This window comes from Chiloscyllium plagiosum, chromosome 20 (assembly GCF_004010195.1).
Source record: "Chiloscyllium plagiosum isolate BGI_BamShark_2017 chromosome 20, ASM401019v2, whole genome shotgun sequence".
NCBI lineage: Eukaryota > Metazoa > Chordata > Chondrichthyes > Orectolobiformes > Hemiscylliidae > Chiloscyllium > Chiloscyllium plagiosum.
Window position 1 is genome coordinate 50,408,225 of NC_057729.1, and position 20,441 is coordinate 50,428,665.

Genomic DNA, 20,441 nt, shown 5'->3' on the forward strand with positions numbered 1-20,441 from the left:
GCTTGCGTCCTATGCAAATTGAAGGCTTATTTCTGTTTTACCAAAATAATGTTTCACTTTCATTTGTGGAGGATTACCTGGAATTTTATCACAGATATAGAGAATATTAAGAGTTTCGGAACCATGTAACTGCAAATTTTAATACATATTTGAATTTGCCACTCCCTGTGGAACTTCACTTGAATTCCCTTAACATTTTGCATGCTTCCAAGTGACTATCCTCTAAGTAAAGGCAAATAATTTACAAACTGACATGACAGCGTTATGGCAAAATGAGTTTCACTTAAATCACTTCATTTATGGAGTCTTTGCCAAAATGTTATCCTGTAATGATATTGATCAGCTCAGTTAGCTAAATGACTACAGTGCCTGGTGGCAAATAAAGTCAATAACACAGATTCTGTGTCCCTGACCAGCTTTGGTAGTTCATGGAGTCCTGACTCTTCACCCTACCCCTTGCATGTGGAGTGGTTACTTCAAACTGTAAATAACTAATTGTCTCGAATGAGGAGATATGCCAATGATCCTTTGGACTATGGCTCTTTATGTCTTGTACAGAATATCCTCTGAGACAATCTTGTATTATAAAGCAGATACTTCTGATGCACTGATGGACATTTATATCACAGAAGGAGACCATTGGACTCATTGTGTTATTACAGCAAATATCAGGCCAGATGGTTGCTTTTGGTAAATCTGAAGTCACGTGCATAGTATCTGACACGCTGGTATCTTTTGGACAGTCTGGTTTGCACGGTTTAACAGGGCATACCTCAGTACAGAGGAACCTCGATTATCCAAAGGGCACAAGTGGGAAGTATTTTGTTTGGTTAATGGAATTCTGGATAATCGAATGTCGGATAACATAATTTAGCTGAGCATCGGAACCTTGCTGTCTTGCCAGATAATTCGATATTCTGTAACTGAATTCCAGGCAATCAAGGTTCCTCAGTATATTGAGCATTGGAATAAAGTCATATGATGCTGAAGTTAATAACTTGACTTCTCCAACAGTCCAATGAACCATGTGCAATTGCTGAGGTATTGCCTAAACAAACTAATGTTGCTGCTTCATATTTAAGTTTTAGGTTTTTAACATAATGACAGGGATGGCCTTAGCCCCTCTGGAGTTGTGAGGTTGGGTTGGAGACATCCGGGTCCCACTCTAAATCCTTTTCTACTTAAAATGTGCACGAGTGTGCTGGATGGAGATTGAATCAGGCATAAATAGGATCCCCTCTTCAGTCATTCAGTCAAATAGCCAACAAATGAATACTGAACCTGTTCCAGGTCATTTAAGGGACAGTTCAAGGGGGATATGCAGAACTTTACTCCTCATTAATGACGAGTGGCAATATTCATCATTGTGCAGAAGGGAGGATAGGTGGCACTGGTCAGTAATTGTCACTGCTACAGTTTTGAAACCTTACTAGTGCAGCGTTGATGTGTTTGCAGCTTCTTTATTTTATCATTTCACCCCTGGCCTTTTCATTTGAGAAGTTGACTAAAGGGTACTAATCTCTGCATTGAGGGTACCTATTTAGTTTTGTTTATTAAAATTATTCGGGTGGGTTGTGTTTGAGGGAGACAAGTACGTTACGAAGTGCAGCATTGATTAAGGTATCAACCCCAGTGTCTAGAGGACCTAGGCATTCATTCATTGAGTTTTCTTTCAATTTTTGAACAGCCAACAGAATAAATGTGTTGGTCTGTGAAGTTACTGAGGAGATGTTATCTCTTTGTTTACCAGGTTGGCACTGTTAGGTTTGCCAATGTGATAATGGAGGGAGGGGAGAAATGCTCCTACTTTAAGCATGCTGAATTATTTTTCTTCCTCTGTTTAGGGATGTTACTGGGCAAAATCACACTGAAAGCATGCTGAATTACTCTTATTTTTGTCCATCAAATGCCATCTAGTTAGCTCTGCATTGATTTATTTCCCTACCATAAGAGACAGCGAGGCTCTGTTGTCTTAAAAATAAAATAACAAGGACCTGTGCATGTATAAAACCATTTGGAGTCGTAGAGATATACAGCATGGAAACAGTTCCTTCGGTCCAACCCGTGCATGCCGACCAGATATCCCAACCCAATCTAGTCCCAACTGCCAGCACCCGGCACATATCCCTCCAAACCCTTCCTATTCATTTACCCACCCATATGCCTCTTAAATGTTGCAATTGTACCAGCCTCCACCACTTCCTCTGGTAGCTCATTCCATACCCATACCACCCTCTGTGTGAAAACGTTGCCCCGTAGGTCTCTTTTATATCTTTCCCCTCTCGCCCTAAACATATGCCCTCCACTTCTGGACCCCACCACCCCAGGGAAAAGACTTTGCCTATTTACTCTATCCATGCCCCTCATAATTTTGTAAACCTCTATCAGGTCACCCCTCAGTCTCCAACGCTCCAGGGAAAACAACCCCAGCCTGTTCAGACTCTCCCTATAGCTCAAATCCTCCAACCCAGTCAACATCCTTGTAAATCATTTTTGAACCCTTTCAAGTTTCACAACATCTTCCCGATAGGAAGGAGACCAGAATTGCATGCAATATTCCAAAAGTGGCCTAACCAATGTCCTGTACAGCCGAACCATGACATCCCAACCTCTGTACTCCATACTCTGACCAATAAAGGAAAGCATACCAAACGCCACCTTCACTATCCTATCTACCTGCGACTCCACTTTCAAGAGACCTGCACTCCAAGGTCTCTTTGTTCAGCAACACACCCTAAGACCTTACCATTAAGTGTATAAGTCCTGCTAAGATTTGCTTTCCTAAAATGCAGCACCTCGCTTTTATCTGAATTAAACTCCATCTGCCACTTCTCAGCCCATTGACCCATCTGGTCAAGATCCTGTTGTAATCGGAGGTAACCCTCTTCACTGTCCACTACACCTCCAATTTTGGTGTCATCTGCAAACTTTCTAACTGTATCTCTTATGCTCGCTTCCAAATCATTTATGTAAATGACAAAAAGTAGAGGACCCAGCATTGATTCTTGTGGTACTCCACTGGTCACAGGCCTCCAGTCTGAAAAACAACCCTCCACTTTTGAGCCAGTTCTGTATCCAAATGGCTAGTTCTCCCTTTATTCCATGAGATCTGACCTTGCTGGCTAGTCTCCCATCGGGATCCTTGTCGAACACCTTGCTAAGGTCCACATAGATCACATCTACCGCTCTGCCCTCATCAATCCTCTTTGTTACCTCCTCAAAAAACTCAATCAAGTTTGTGAGACATGATTTCCCACGCTCAAAGCCATGTTGACTATCCCGAATCAGTCTTTGCCTTTCCAAATACATATACATTTAATGATTGCTAGTGAATTTTCTGCATGCATGGCACTTGAAACACTGAGAACAAGCTGCATTTCTAAAATGCTAAATTCCTAAGATTAAAATGGTAAGATTTCAGCCTGCATTTGTGAGATCAGACAAAGCAGAGGAGTACTTTCTACTCAAATTGCTTGCTGTATGTCTTTCTCAACTTATGGTTACAAAAATACAGGCTGTTTGTACTGAAATATCATCAAATTTGTTGCCTTGCAGAGCTCACCACAGATTCTGTGCCCAGCCGCTAGTGTTTTTCTGCAATAATGCTTTTTCTGAGATTAGACTCCTCCTGACTAGCTCTCAAGCCAGTATGAAGTTGTAAGAAGCAGAATCAGTGGCAGGTCTCCGTGTGGCAACGAATTTAATACTTCAATCCAGGTATCATATTTTTGTGCTGCTTTTAAAAAAAAAGATGGAAAACATTTAGAATAGAAAATACTCTTTTCTATTTGTCTTTGCCGTAGACTTTCCTTCCCCTTTCAATACACTGTTAATGATGTGCATTGCCATGGAGTTTGCCATCCCAATGTACTGTAACAGGGTCTTAGAATTTTTCTCAAGGCTCCAAAGTGTATATTTAATTTCCTAACCATGTAATTCCTCAAATGTGCGCGTGCATACATGGGTGTGCATGCCCCCTGAGTTACTCAATGTTTTGAGTCATTGTGTGTGCCCTGACAGTTTGGGAGGCAGGAGAGGAGTATTTGAAATTCCAAGAACCTAAGAGAGAGCTTGAATGTGCCATTTGAAGCCATGAGGCTGCTTTACCATTCAGTAGGATCATGGCTAATCTGATTGTGGCATCAGTTTCACTTTCCTGCCTGCCCCTGTGACCTTTGACTCTCTGTTGATCAAATCTCTCACATTGAACAACATGTCTGTCTGTAGAAGAGAATTCCATAGAGTAATGACCCTTGGAAGAAAATCCTCTGTCTTAACTTAGACTTGGTTTTATTTTAAAACTGTGCCCCTCGTCCTGTATTCCCCGGGTGAGAAAACATCCTCTCAGAATCCACCCTGTCAAGCCCAGTCACAATCTTGTGTTTCAAGATAAATATCTCTCATTCTTCAAATCTTAAATATAGACTCACTCTGCTCCACATCATCCCTCCTTGGGAAAGATAACCAAATCTGTACACATTACTGTAGGTGAAGTCTCACTAATGCTCTGTACAGTCGTAGCAAGACTTCCCTACTTTTGCAATAAAGGCCAAGATTCCATTTACCTTCCTGAGTGTTTGCTGTACCTGCATTCTGACTTTGTAATTCATTACAAGTGACACTGGTTGTGTTGAACATTAAAATCTGTTGCCATTGGCCACAAAATGTAGGATTCTAGTCTTGAGTCTTGTAAATCAGTAACACACGCACTCTCTCTCTCTCACAGACACAGACACACAGACACACACACAGACAGACAGTGTGTTCCCCACTATGTGCAGAATTAGCAGGTGTTTTTGTGGTGTATAGTTTACATAGGAACATGACATGCCTGAGTCTGCTCCACCTACATATCTAATGGCTGATTATCCACCTCAGTGCTATATTCCTGTTCTAACTCTGTATCCTTTGAGTGTTATGATTTGCCAAGGGCATGTTAGTAAGCTGACATTTGCTTTTATCACTCAAGGCAGAGGTTACAAAATCAGGGAAGTCATGTTAGTGATGTTGTCATTAATCCAAAAACTGTCACTCTCTGTCTTGGATATACTCAACAACTGAGTTTCCACAGCTCTATGAATTAGAGGATTCCCCACCCTCTGAGTGAAGAGGTTCCTCTTCATCTCAGCCTTTTAAGTGGCTTGCCCTTATTCAGAGATTGTCTCTCCTGGCTCTAGAATCCACAGCTAGGAGAAAGGTCTTGCCTGAATCCATTCTGTCTGCCCCTTTCAAAATTTAAACCTGAGATCAAACCTCTCATTCTTTGAAACAAAGAATAAAAAAATCGAGAATTGTTATGGAACAGAAGACAGCCATTTGGCCTACTGTTTCTCCTCAATCTTTCCTAGAAGGGCAGTCCTACCACCCCACAAATCATCAGTCTGGTAAATATCTGCTGCATTCCTTCCATAGGAAACATATCCTTCCTTAGACAAGTGGACCAGAGTTGCATTTTGTACTCCAGGTGTGGTCTCACCAGTGTTTTATATGATTTAAGCAAGACATCTTTGCTTCTGTATGCAAATTCTTATAGGATAATGGTTAACATACTGTTTACCTTTTAAATTGTTAGCTGAATCTGCATGCGAGCTTCTCAGAACAAGAACAGCTGGGCCCTTCAGATTTGAGCACTTTCCAATCTCTCGCCGTTTAAAAAGGATTTTGTAGCTTTGTCTCTCCTTCCAAAGTGGATAACCTTTCACTTGTCCACATTTCATTCCATCTGTCATGCGTTTTGCCCACTCAGCCTGTCTAAACCCTTTTGAAGTCTCTTCGCATCCTCCTCACTCTGATTGTCGCCAAGTTTTGTATCGTCTGCAAACTTGGAAGAATTATAGTTGGTCTCTACATTTAAGTCACTGATACAGATTGTGAACAGGTCGGGCCCAAGCGCTGATCTTTGCAGTTCCCAACTGGTCACAACCTTTGAAAGTGACCCATATATTTCTAGACTTATTTTCCACCTATTAACCAATACGCTGGTCAGTTAATGCAGTTGGCTGGACGGCTGGTTTGCAATTCCGTGATGCCAAAAGCACAGATGCAATTCCCGCACTGGCTGAGGTCATCATGAAGGATGCACCTTCTCAACTTCGCTGTTCACCTAAGATATAGTGACCCGCGAGTTAAACTCACCACCTGTCATCTGTAATGAGAGCAGTCCCATGGTCCTCTGGGGCCAAGGCAGTTTACCTTAATCAACCAATCCTCATTCAACACTAGTGTAATACCTCAATTTTATATGCTTTGATTGCTTTCTAACCTCCTGAGCGGGACTGTATCAAAAATCTTCTGCAAATCCACTGGTTTTGCCTTACTTACACTGCTAGTAACTCCTCAAAAATAATGCTCAGGTTTGTCAACTTTCCCCTTCATAAATGCGTGTTGACTCTGTTAGAATTTTGAAAGATGATCAATAATGTATCCACTACCTCTATAGCCATCTCTTCAAACGCACTAATGTAAGGTCAGCAAGTCTGAGGATCTGTCTAGTTTCAGCCCCATTGATTTCTCCAATGTTACTTGTTAATATTAATTTTTTCAGTTCTCCACTCTTGCTAGACTCTTAATTATGTCAGGGAGACTTATTGCATCTTCCTCTGAAGACAGGTGCAAAGTACTAATTTAGTTTCTCTGTAATTTCTTCTTCCCTTTTATAAATTGTCTTATTTCTGCCTTTAATTGATCCATATTTGTCTTTGCCAATTTGCTCATCTTATGTACCTATGGAAGCATTTACCTTTTTTCCTTGTATCTTGCTATTTTATATTCAAGTTCTACACTTTTATCAGTTTCTTGTCTTCCTTTGTTGAGATCAAATTCTTTCAATCCTCAAGGAACTTTCTTTTTGGCAATATTCAAAGAAGTTTATGAATTTATCTTTAACTTTGTTTGTTAGCCATGGCGCGCTCATGTTTCCTAATAGGTGTTTTTACCTTTTTAAAGTAATGTATATTTTTGAAAACAAAACATTAGTTCTTTAAAAACCAGCCATTGCCTATCTGTCTTCAAACCTTTTAATGTATCTTTCCAGTCCATTACAACCAACGTCGTCCTCATGCCTTTATAACTGCCCTTGTTTAGATTAAAGATATTTCAGTTTGAAGCACATCTTTTTAATGGAACATTCTATCACACAATGATCACTATTCTCTAAAAGTTCATTTAAGATTATTAATTAGCATTGTCATTACATAATGCTGGATCTAAAATAACCTCTGCCTTGTTTGGTTCTGAAGCATTTGCTTCTGAAAACTCTTGCAACCACACGCCAGGAACTCTCTTTCCACAGCATTGGTGCTCATTAGACTTACCCATTGTAAATTCAAATCACCTATGATTACCTCATTTCCCCTTGTTCCGTGTACCTCCTTTTTTCTGATCTATATAGTGTCCTACTTGTTTGGCAGCCTATAAATTCACGTTTGCTGTCCTTACTGTTTCTTAGCTCCAGCCAAACAGATTCCACATCCTGTTTATCTGGTCAGAGATCCTGTCTCACGAATACACTGATCCTGTCCCTAATTATCAGTAGCATCCCACCTCCTTTTCCTTTCTGCCAATGTCTCCTGAATGTGTTCCTAGTCTTGGTAATTAAATCCTATCCTTTTACTTCTAGTGCTATCATTTCATTTGTCTTCATGGGATTGCTCTGTACCTGCAGATCAGGTGTTAAAATTCTCCCATTTTAATGCTTTCCATAATTCGACCCAGATTAATTCAAGGTTTTGATTTAAAACTTCCAGCATTTTCTTTCAGTTCTATTTGAATTTCCTCTTGAGATTCCATCCCCTGATGAACATATTTAAACCCTCACCAAAAGTACTAGAAATCTCCCTGCAAAGATATTAGTCCCAGTTATACAATCATACAGCATAGAAGGAGCCCTTTGACCCATCAAGTCGATCCTGCCAAAATTACACTAAACCTACACTAGGTCCACAGTTTTGAATGTTAGAAATTTCTGCGAAAGTGTAATCCACCCTCTTTGTACAGATCCCAGTGCCCTAGAAATTTAAAGCTAGCTCTCCTGAATCATTTTACCAACCATTTGATAATTTGCTCAATCTTTCCATTTCTGTACATAGGAGCAAGTCGTACTGGGAGCAATCATGCCATTACTGCCTCCTTTTCAACCTTTTTGCCAAGGTCGCATAATTCAGGACCTTATCCCACCTTTCAATCAATGTCAATTATGCCAAAATGGACCTCTGGTTCCTTACCCTTCCCAAAAGAATATCCTGCAGTTGGTCAGTGACATTGCCTTGTTGGTGTCAGGGTTGAATGTGCCATCCTGGAGTGGCCATATCTATGGCTAAAGGAACCATGTTTCCCTCTCTTTCGGAATCACAGTCTTTCCTCTCCCATCCCCAGATTTATATAACTGGGCCACTTGTGGTGGCATGAGCTTTCCCTTTCTACATGTCTCTGAACTTGGGGCCATGGCAGTAACTAAAGTGGAAAACCAGCTGGTGAGTGTAATGGACTTGATGGATTTTGCTCTACCAGCCTGGACTTTCTAGACAGCTAAACATTACACGACACCAGGTTATTTGGAGGCACTAGCTTTCAGGGTGCACCTGATGGAGGAGCAGCGCTCTGAAAGCTAGTGCCTCTAAATAAACCTATTGGACTATAACTTGGTGTTGTGATTTTTAACTTTGTACACCCCAGTCTAACACCAGCACCTCCAAATCATTTCTAGACAGCGTAATTCCCTCTCTGCCTGCCTAATGTTGATCTGCTTATAGCAGGAAGTTTGACCATGTAGGTGCCAAATAAGGTTTTCCACGATCTAGGTGCCAGAATCCTCTGAGTCATATTGCTGACACATACAATTACTGCTTTGTGTGAATGAAGATCACTTTTGTGAGCTGCTTGTGCCTTTTGGAATTATATTCCAATGAGTCAGTGCCACAGTGGGGGAAAGAAGTAACATGATTTAAAAAGCACTTCGAGGAGACGATCATTCTCTGGGTGAATCTGTAAGATCTGACTTAATGTGAAAGGCCACAACAGCAAAGAATTCCTCAGCTTGTTGATCATTAGTACTCAGTAGGCCAGCTGCATGGAAAAATTTGTACTCTTGTGTTCCCAGGGAATCGAGGCGCGCTAATGCCAAATGAGCACCTGCTTGTTGCTTTGATGTTTAATTAATCCAGAGACTCCGTAGCACACTGAAGGCGACCATGTTCTGATCCTATAGTGAACACCTGAAATTCAGCCTACAGCTGTTTGCAGATGAAAAACAAGGAGGCATTTTTTTGTTTTGGTTCTCAAACTGCATTGCAACAGCTGAGCAAAATGTTTTTTTTTTGCGTTGGAAGAGAGAAATTGAAATCACAGGGTTTATAAGAAGCAGGGACCTATATCAACAACCCAGACATTCTCACAGTCATGGTTTAAAAATGAGAACCAAGTAGTTTGTTTGCATTCAGTTCTGAATTTTAATATGGATTGGTTGGTAATTTTTAGTTAACTTGAGAAACCATCTTATTCACTCTATCTTTGATTCACATACAGTGCCTCTCCATTGCTTTTGCATCCTGATTATTTTGAGATTTGTTGATAATATCCATATTCCAAACTCAGCATGGCTTGCCAACTTGGCCAGCCTGTTGGAACAGGTGGCTGTGGACTTTGTAACTTTTGAAGAACTGTGTCTTTCTTGTCCAGTTTGAGTATCTTAGGTTTGCTTTAATCCCTCAAACACGGGAACATTATTTGGTTCAACTATTTTAATTTATACTTTTAAAAACTGGCTTATTTTTATTTTAATTTTCTTCCTCTACCCTATGTGGAACTATATTGTGAGTGTTCACTATTCTTCTTTCTTCCTCTTAAATCTGTTGTTCACAATTTTGAACTCGTGTACCACTGTTACACTGTTGGTTATTATTAACTGTACCCTTTGCTGATGCCCCTTGGTAACTTGAGCGGCTCAGAATCTTTTCCTCCCATTGCCTTTCAAGGCACTTTTTTGCATGTCCGAGACCTTGAACCAAGACTGTGAGGTCACTTGCACAGTCGTACAAGAACCTCTGGCGATATTTGAAGAAGATCCATGGAGTGTCCAGGCAGCCCCGGCCAGCTTTTATCCCTCAACCAACATCACCAAAATAGTTTAACTGATTATTTGTCATTGTCTTGTTTTGAGACCGGGCTGTATCCATGTTGACGTTCCCCATAAATGTAGCTAATTATCAAACAGGTTTTGGGCTGTGAAATATTTTGAAATGTGTTGAGATCTTGAAAAGCAATAAACTAATGTAAGTTTTTTTTTGTTTCTTTTGTTGGATGGGAGTGTTTTGATATGGTGTCCTCAAAAGTTGTTTTTTAAATTGGCGTAACCTAATTTATTTGCATGTCTTTCTGGAGTTTGCTCCGTAAAGTGGGACATGGCAAGAATTAGTATGTTTCTTGATGTTCAGTAATACAGGGGTAGGGATTCATTTTAATTTGCTGATTTCTTAATAAATTGAATACTTGAGTCTAAGCATTTGACTATTAAGTGGTTAAACTCACCTTGCTTCTTGAAGCGTTAAGTCATTCATGACAGAAGATTGTTGGGCAGCTGCGTTGTCTGATCTCAGCAAAAGCATTAACTGAGACATTAAAATTAACTCTGGGTATGTGAGAAAAAAACAGCCCAAGTTCCCAATTGTAGTTGCTACCCAGTGACTTATTGCACATTCATAGTACATTAACTGGAATGATCTTCATAACCACTTTGTAACTTTGCTTAATATAAAGAAGGACCCATGAAATCAAACTGCAGCAATATTTAGTATCTACAGGAAAATGCAAAAGAGAAATGCCAAAATATGCTTCTACATTTAAAAGCTCCTTTTGACATTTGGGCTGTTAAGCAAATCATACATGGTACTTAGCTTTGTAAATGGGTCATTGAATATTTAACAAGTCACACTAAGCCTTTCCAAATCCCTGGTTAGAACTCAGCTGGAGTGTTGTTTATAATATTGGGTGCCATGCTTTTGGAAGCACATTAGGCCTTTGGGGATGGCAGACAAAACTGGTTTACTGGAATGTGATTGTGACTGAGTTTGATTTGGATTGAGACTTTACGAAATCTGGGATTGTTGACCTTAGCGCAAATAAACCAAGAATTTTAATCAAGCAATGGGGGTGAAACTGTTCCCCCTGAGCAAAAGGTCTGTTGCCTGAGGTCAGATTTATGAAAGTTGGCAAAAGAACTTGAGGAATTGAAGAGGTTTTTTTTGCTTGTGTTAAATTCTGGAACATGGCACCTGAGGATGGTAGGAGCTGATCTATGTGATAGATGCTGTATAAATGTAAGCTTGACGCCGTTATTCTCTGTTGCCACACTTCTTCACACAAACCTTTTGTCTGTCGCTAATCAGGTTTTTGGCATTGCACAGCAAATCCCTGTATACGTTAACCTTTGTTACTGCACTGATCCTGCTTGTTTTGTCATACTTCAGGGAGGTCAGTTATTTTATGCAGAAATTTTTTTTGTAGTGACCTGGATGGGACCAGAGAACTGGTTTTCTTTTTTCTTGCATGTTTTGTCCGAGTATCTGAAGAGTTGACTCTTAGTGCAGTATTCTGAGAGCTATGTCAAATTTTGTGCTCAGGTGGACACTTCACACATCAGCCTAGGTGCAGATAGAACAGTGATTTTTTTTTGACCATGGAGAGCAATGTGGCCATGCCCTCGTCTGTTCAATCCCAGCAACACCCGCACTTGCCAACAAAAGTTTGAGTCGTCAACAGTCAGCAGCTTGATAAGCCTTTTATCTGCTTAACCCACTAGTTAGAGCTCTGCGGAATTGCGCAAATCTACTGTTTAAACTCTCTGATAACCCATCTGATAAAGCATTGCAGTAACTCTGATTGAAAGACCATGATTTCTAATATTTTCTTGGAGTTAGAGAGCAGAAGTGAAGTGAAGCAATGTACTGAAAAATTGTACAATCACCAAACTTTACTTAAGCAATTTTATGCATATCTGGAAACACTTTTATCGAGGTGAGCTTTCCCTACCATTGACTGACTGATCTGTTCTCTTAGGCTGTTTGATATCTCGCTATCTTCTCCACAGAGTAGATAGGAATAGAAGGAAAAGCTGGTCATCAAGGTGCAGTATCCAGTCCGAGTTTCCAGTAGGTTTATAATGGATAAATTGAGGCTGATAGACTTTCTTTGTACTTGTGAAGGCTCAATATTGGTGAATTCAGTTTTAATGAAGCTGGGGCTCCTTATTGTGTTTCACCCCTCTATTTGCCCAATAAAAGACTATTAACATGTTGTTTTCACACACAAAGGCCGAGGAAATGTGTTCTTTCCCACATTTTCAAAGAGCAGAATGATACATAGTGAAAAGGTGTAAAGTGCTCATGGAACGTAAGCTGAAAGATGAGGGTTTTTCCTTTTGTCTTTGCTAAATGTAATTCTTCTTCAGCTGAAATGTGTTGGTGCATACTAAGGTACAGACACTACCTTGGGGGGGCGGCGATAGTATAGTGGTATTAACACTGAACTGTTAATCCAGAGACACAGATAATATTCTGCAGACCTGGCTTTGAATCCTGCCATGGCAGATGGTGGAATTTGAATCTAGTAAAAATCTGGAATGACGAGTCTACTTGTCGCATGTTGGAAAAACCCATCTGGTTCACTACACTTAAGGAAAGAAATTACCATCCTTATCTGGTTTGGTTTAGATCTGACTTCAGACCCACAACAGTGTGGTTGACTCTCAGCAGCTATCTGGGCAATTAGAGTCATAGAGAAGTACAGCATGGAAACAGACCCTTCGGTCCAACTCGTCCATGCCGACCAGATATCCCAACCCAATCTAGTCCCACCTGCCAGCACCCGGCCCATATCCCTCCAAACTCTTCCCATTCATATACCCATCCAAATGCCTCTTAAATGTTGCAAATGTACCAGCCTCCACTACATCCTCTGGCAGCTCATTCCATACACGTATCACCCTCTGCATGAAAAAGTTGCCCCTTAGGTCTCTTTTATATCTTTCCCCTCTCACCCTAAACCTATGCCCTCCAGTTCTGAACTCCCCAACCCCAGGGAAGAGATTTTGCCTATTTACCCTATTCATGCCCCTCATAGTTTTGTAAATCTCTATAAGGTCACCCCTCAGCCTCTGACGCTTCAGGGAAAACAGCCCCAGCCTGTTCAGCCTCTCCCTGCAGCTCAAATCCTCCAACTCTGGCAACATCCTTGTAAATCTTTTCTGAACCCGTTCAAGTTTCACAGCATGTTTCCGATGTGGAGGAGACCAGAATTGCAAGCAATATTCCAACAGTAGCCTAACCAGTGTCCTGTATAGCCGCAACATGTCCTCCCAACTCCTGTACTCAATACCCTGACCAATAAAGGAAAGCATACCAAATGCCGCCTTCACTATCCTATCTACCTGCGACTCCACTTTCAAGGAGCTATGAACCTGCACTCCAAGGTCTCTTTGTTCAGCAACACTCCCTAGGACCTTACCATTAAGTGTATAAGTCCTGTTAATGGAGAGAGGTAATAAATGCTGGCCGAGCCAGTGATGCCACAATAAATGTAAAAACTACATTCCCTTTGCTTTCTCTAGACAGCTGATTTTTTCCTATTTGTATGACCTCAACTTGACTCTTCACCCTGGGAGGTTTCATTTATTGAGCTTGATGCTGGCTGCAAAAATGCACTTGAGGGTTGTTAAATAATGTTGCGACCAGGATCAGAAACTTGAGCCCTTGTTTCCTCTCTTGTCAAATTGCAAAACGTCTACAATTTATTGTTACAGATCAGAAAGTTTTGATGGTATATCTATCCTACCACCAATTAGTTAACTCAGTGGTGCAGCGTGTGAGTCAGAAGCCTTCAGGATTTTGGACTAGTCAGAAACAGATTTGGTTTTCAAGTGCATTCTGTAACTGATGTTTCATTGACTTGTTGCATGGGTCTGTGTGGTTATTATGCTTTCACTGTACTTTTCCCCAGTCAATAGCAAATTGGCATTCAGAGAAAGCCTTTCTATCATCCTGGTGACTGGACGAAAAAGGGAATGAAGGGTTATCTTTTGCTTATTTTATTTGTTCACCATTCCAATTAAAAGTTCAACATTTTTGATTTCCAGGGTAGCAACTTCAGTTAATAAATCCAATCGTGTATGCATGGCTGTCCTAAACCAGGCAAGTAGGTTTTGAAACCTTCTAAGAACGAGATTCCTTCCAAATAATTATACTTGGTTCTAAATTTATAAAGGAATTCTGAATGCCATGGTTTGTATTAATGGGAGTTTTGAAATTTCTTCGCATTTGCTTTTTTAAAAACGTTTGTTTGTGCACTCTCTTTCTTAATAAAAGTTCCTTTTATTTGTTCTCTTCTTTCCCTATCCCTCTTTCTTTTTCACTTTCTGTTACTCAATCAGCTACGAGTCTTCAGCTGAGATCATGCCACACACGCCAAGACTCACCCACTTCCCCACTGTCTCGGGCTCCCCTGCGAGTCTGGTCAACTCTATGCAGCAAAAGCCCAACTCCCCCCGCCGAAGGCGGACGAACCCGAGCCCCATGTAGTCATGTGACCGGGCTTGTGGAACTGTCAACGGGTCAGGTACACCAACGTCTTGCCATGCTTTGCCTGTGTATTATTTCCAGCATGTTGCTGCAGAGCAAGCTTGTTTAACTTCTGTGTTTATTTCCTTTCTCCTTGTGCATAGTTTCAATTTTAAAGAAGTGTTTCTCATTGAAGGTTGACCTGTTTAATGCACTAATGAGCAGCTTCAAATGCATGCCCTTAACATGACCCTGAGCAAAGCTTAGCCGCTGTACTTGTGGGATGTGTGTCACAATTGCTAATTCTTCAGCATGGCCATCTCTGTGCATCCATTATGCTGGTTGACTTTATTTCAGAGTTCACTCCAGTACTTCTCAAGCAGATCATTAAAGTGAAAGAGCATACAGCCCCCATGAGCTCTGTTGTTTCACAAAGACAGAAATAGCTGGAGAAACGAAGCAGGTGTGGCAGCATCTGTGGAGAGGAAGCAGTGACTCCTCTTCAGAACTGATTGTGGCTAGTGTTATGGACCAGGCCATTAGTCAGAGGAAATGGGTCTGGGTGGGTTACTCTTCGGAGGGTCGGTGTGGACTTGTTGGGCCAAAAGGCCTGTTTCCATACTGTAGGGAATCTAATCTAATCTCGGCCAGACCCCCGTCAAAACATTTCGAGAAGGTAGCCCAGATCCTAACTTTTCTAGTTGCTTTGAGTAGGTGTAACCGTGTGCTTGACCACAGTATCAAGAAGCCTTTTTTCCCAGACGCATTCCTTTCTCCTTCACAGCGTCTGTTCCATAGATGTTGGATTTGATCTTCAGCGGATGGAAAATCACTTAATTGTCAGACTCCATAATTGCACTTATGATGATGCACCTTATTAATAGCAATGAACAACTTCTTGCATGTTGGTGCTTGAGCTGTCCTGTAATAGAGTGAGAGACATTACAGCACAGAAGCTATTCCATCAATTTTCATAGAGCAGTACAATAGTCCCATTCCCCTGCTGTATCCCATAACGCTACAAATTTATTTCCTTGAAGTGCCTATCCAACTTGAAATTATTGTTTGCTGCTAACACTCTGGTGCAGAACGTTTTTTAAGTCTCCAAAGAGTGTTTCTTGTTTGAAAAAAGTAGACTGATGACCAGTTTAATTCTTTTGAGCCAATGCCAGGAGGTGAGGAAGTAAAACCAAAACAGAAGTTGCTGAGAAAGCTCAGCAGGTCTGGCAGCATCAGTGAAGACAAATCCCGGTTATCGTTTCTGGTCTGGTTCTGAGGAAGGGTCACCGGATCCAAAATATTAACCCTGATTTCTCTTCAACTGCCAGACCTGCTGAGCTTTTCTAACAGTTTCTGTTTTTGTTTCTGATTTACAGCATTCTCACTCCTTTTTGGTTTTTATTTGGTAAGTGAAACCTGCTTCACGTATTTAACCCCAGTTTGAAGGTTGTGATTGAGACCCTAGCTGCGTATGGAATTGAACATAGAAGTTGTTCTCAATAAAAACGAAATGCTGGAAATTCTCAACAGGTTGGGCAGCAGGAGATCATCAGACATAACATAAGCAGGCCATTTGGTCCTTTCAGCTGCTCTGCCATTTGACAGGATCATAGCTGATCTGATTGTGATCTTAACTCCACTCTCCTGTTCCCCAAAACCCTTGTGTCCCTTGTTAGTCAAAATATATCTAACTCAGGCTTGAACATATTCAGTGAGCCAGCTTCCACTCCTCTCTATGGCGTCTCTGCTGGGCAAAGCAGTTAACATTTCTGGTGAAAGCGTTAACTCTTTCTCTGACAGTGGATGCTGCCTGACTATCGAGTATTTGCAGGACTTTCTGCTTTTATTTGAGATTTCTATTGCCTGCTGTACTTTTTTAAAATGAAATTTGTCCTGTGATTTTAACATCCCACCAAGACTGACTAATTCAGCTCTCTCAGGCAGATCTTGCATTTAACTGGACTTTGTACATTTATCACCTTGAAGTGATTTTATGTTAAGTTTGAAAGACAAATTTTTGACATTTCAAATGAATTCAAAGTGAAATAGTGAAGCAGAAGTGTTGTATTTGAGGGACACTCGAGTTTTTAGATTAGATTAGATTACTTAGTGTGGAAACAGGCCCTTCGGCCCAACAAGTCCACACTGACCCGCTGAAGCGCAACCCATCCAGACCCATTCCCCTACATTTACCCCTTCACCTAACGCTACGGGCAGTTTAGCATGGCCAATTCACCTAACCTGTACATTTTTGGACTGTGGGAGGAAACCCACACAGACACAGGGAGAATGTGCAAACTCCAGACAGTCAGTCACCTGAGGTGGGAATTGAACCCGGGTCTCTGGCGCTGTGAGGCAGCAGTGCTAACCACTGTGCCACCGTGCCGCCCCTAAATTATAGACTTGGTCCATAGGGTTTACAGGGCTTTCTGTAAGTGTGAACAGAAATGTTGAGATCTAATCTGCTTCACCATTTGATCATGACTATTATGTTTCTCATCCCCATTTTTCTGCCTTAGAATCACAGAATCCCTACAATGTAGAAACAGGCCCTTCAGCCCAACAAGTCCACACCAACCCTCTGAAAAATAGCCCACCCACACCCATAATTGTGGATTATGCCTTCTCCCCATAATCTTTGACCCCTTTACTAATCAAGAACCTATCTATCTCTGTCTTAAATGCACTCAATGCCTTGGCCTCCACTGCCCTCTGCAGCAATGAATCCCACAGATTAACCACATTCTGGCGGAAGAAAGTCCTTCTCAACTCAGTTTTAAAAGGGTGGCCCCTTCACTGTGAGGCTGTGCCCTCAAGGTCCTCATCTCTCCCACTACTGGAATCATCTTCTCCACATCCACTTTATCCAGGCCTCTCAGTATTCTCTAACTTTCAACCAGATTCCCCTCCCACTTCTAAACTCCATCGAGTACGGACCCAGAGTCCTCAACTGCACCTCATTTCTTGAGCTGTTCATTCCTGGGGTCATTCTTGTAAACCTCTTCTGGACTCCCTCCAAGGTCAGCACCTCCTACCTTTGATATAGGGTCCAATACTGCTCTTAATATCCCAAATGCAGTCTCAACCGAGCCTTATACAGCTTTAGTTGTATATCTCTACTGTTGTATTTTACCCCTCTCAAAATTAATGCCAGCATTGCATTGCCTTTTGAAATGCCAACCCAACCTGCATGTTAACCTTTTGTGCTTCAAGTTTCTGAAGTCTTTCCCTGTTTAGAAAATAGTCTATACTTCTTCCTGCTAAAGTGCATAACCTTATACTTTCCCGCACTATATTCCATCTGTCACTCTTTGCCCACTCTCATTAGTCTGTCCAAGTCATTCTGCAGCCTCCTCGCTTCCTCAACACTACCTGGCCCTCCATCTATCTTATGTCATCTGCAAATGTGACAGCAATGTCCTTAGTTTCTTCATCCAGATTGTTAAACATGAATATTCTGGCCCCAACACTAATTCCTGAAAAACTCCACTAGTCACAGTCTGACACCCTGAAAAAGACCCCTTTATCACCAATCTGCCTTCTGCCAGTCAGTCAATCCTCTTTCTGTGCCAGGACCGAACACCATGGGCTGTTATCTTATTTAGTGCCTCCTGCGCAGCACCTTGTCAAAGGCCCTCTGGAAATCCAAATAGATCTTTGTCTAACTTTCTTAAACCTTCTCAACGAATACTAACAGATTTCATAGAATCAGAGGATCCCAACAGTGTGGAAGCAGACCATTCAGTCTGTCGAATCCACATCAACCCTCTGAAGAGCATCCCACCCAGACCAATCCCTCAAGCTTTTCCCTGTACTTCCCATGGCTGATCCACCTAGCCTACACATCCCTGGAATCTCTTGGCAATTTAGCATGGCCAATCCACCTAATCTGTATGTGTCTCAATTGTGGGAGGAAACTGGAGAATCTGGAGGAAGCTAGGAGAAAGTGAGGTCTGCAGATGCTGGAGATCGGAATCGAGATGGTGCTGGAAAAGTACAGCAGATCAGGCAGCATGTAATTCTGCAAGCACAAATTCACCCCACAAACTTACGTGGGTGTGTGTGTGGGGGTGGGGGTGCGGTTATGAGTGTCTGAGAGAGAGTGTATGTGAGTGTAAAGGGGTATAAGTCTGTGAGAGGGTGTGTGTGGGAGTGTATGTGTACACTTCCACACACACCCTCTCACAGACTTATACCCCTTTACACTATCTCTCACTGCAGTCTCTTCTGTCGGTTCTGTATCTTGTCCATAAACTCGTTCCCCATTGCCGCTATAAAGATCAGTCCTGATTTTTGAAGTTTCAACTCCAAAAGATGTTTTTTTTTGCTGCTTGCATCGCACAAGCACAATTCTGTATACTTATTCTTTCCCACATCAGTACTTTCTCCCATTAATCTTCATGCTTTAATATCCACCTTTGGGGTCATCTCATTGCTATTTCCTGTTTTACTTTATTCAAATTTTCAGTTGTGATGGTATCTCATTACATTATTCATATGTGCCTAAAGCAGTTAACAACACATACATTGTCTACACCATTAAGTTGCCTTGAGCTAAAACCTAACTGAATGTAAAGAAAAAGTAGTCTAGCCTCAAGTCATTAAGCATCAAGTGATATCAGTTACCATTGAGAAGTTAACACCACTGTGATACTTCTAGCCCAAAAGAAAAGCTGTGAATGTTAGTTGAAATGCAACTGCGGGAAGTGGAGAATGTGCAGTAAGGTTCATTAGCAATTCAAGTGGTTATCAATAAGCAGGTTAGTATGAGAGGTGGGAGCTGAAATTGAAATGGTCTGTCTTTTTCAGTTGCTGAATGATCTATTTTCAGCACTTTTCTATTGCCTGTACCTGTGTTTTAATATAACCTTAGTTAACCTTTTTTCCTTGGAAAAGGCTGTTTATAACATCAAACTCATTGTGGTTTATCCTAGAGGTTCAGAGCAGTGTAAATTTAAGGTTTGCATGATTGCCAGGTAATAGTAATCTTCTCATTGTGGCTCTGTAACTTGACATTGTCTTTAAGTGAAACCAATAGCCTTTATGTGGATAGTTTACCTTGGGCAGTCAGCAAACCACTAACTTATCCTGTCATTGAGTATCAAAGGAACCCCATCTCTTTGTTTATACTTCCCACCATTGACTTATCGAACTTGTAACCAGTCTGCTCACTACATCACTTGCTGCGCTGAGAGGGGAATGAAAAGCCCATTCGATTGTTGCACCATGTGCTGTTAGTGTGCAGCCCTCTTGACTGTACTATGGAAGTAGAATTGACTGAAGCAACCCAAACTGTACAACGGCAAAGAGAAGTCAGTATAATGGAGCAAAAGAATGTTTGGTGAGATGTAAGTTCCTTTTCCGCAGCAGATTGTGGTCTGAAATACACTGCTAAAAAGCTTTGTGGAAGCTGTTTATAAGTAGTCCTTAAACGGCAGTCGATAAACATTAGAAGGAGATGATTCTCAAGGTATGAGGAATGGCATTGACTAGCTAGTTTTTCCTAACAGCTGCCTAAACACAGTGAGCTAACTGGGCTCCTTGCCTGCTGTACTATTCTATAATAAGGAGAAAGTGAGGACTGCAGATGCTGGAGATCAGAGCTGAAAATGAGTTGCTGGAAAAGCGCAGCAGGTCAGGCAGCATCCAAGGAGCAAGAGAATCGACATTTCGGGCATGAGCCCTTCTTCAGGAATGAGGAAAGTGTGCCAAGCAGGCTAAGATAAAAGGTAGGGAGGAGGGACTTGGGGGAGGGGAGTTGGAAATGTTATAGGTGGAAGGAGGTTAAGGTGAGGGTGATAGGCCGGAGTGGGGGTGGGGGCTAGGTCATGAAGAAGATTGCAGGTTAGGAAGGTGGTGCTGAGTTCGAAGGTTGGGACTGAGACAAGGTGGGGG

General features: G+C 41.5%; 1 protein-coding gene across 2 annotated transcripts in view; it reads left to right on the forward strand.

Moving 5' to 3' along the window:
• Positions 1-20,441, forward strand: part of hm13 (histocompatibility (minor) 13) — a 77,085-nt gene that overhangs the window by 49,453 nt on the left and 7,191 nt on the right. Inside the window, exon 12 of one of the 2 annotated variants that reach the window (XM_043710790.1) lies at positions 14,420-14,604. The exons of the other annotated variant lie outside the window; for it this stretch is intronic. Coding sequence (XP_043566725.1) covers positions 14,420-14,567 — 148 coding nt within the window. The 3' untranslated portion in view covers positions 14,568-14,604. The remainder of the gene's footprint in view (positions 1-14,419; positions 14,605-20,441) is intronic. 2 annotated transcript variants of the gene reach the window in all.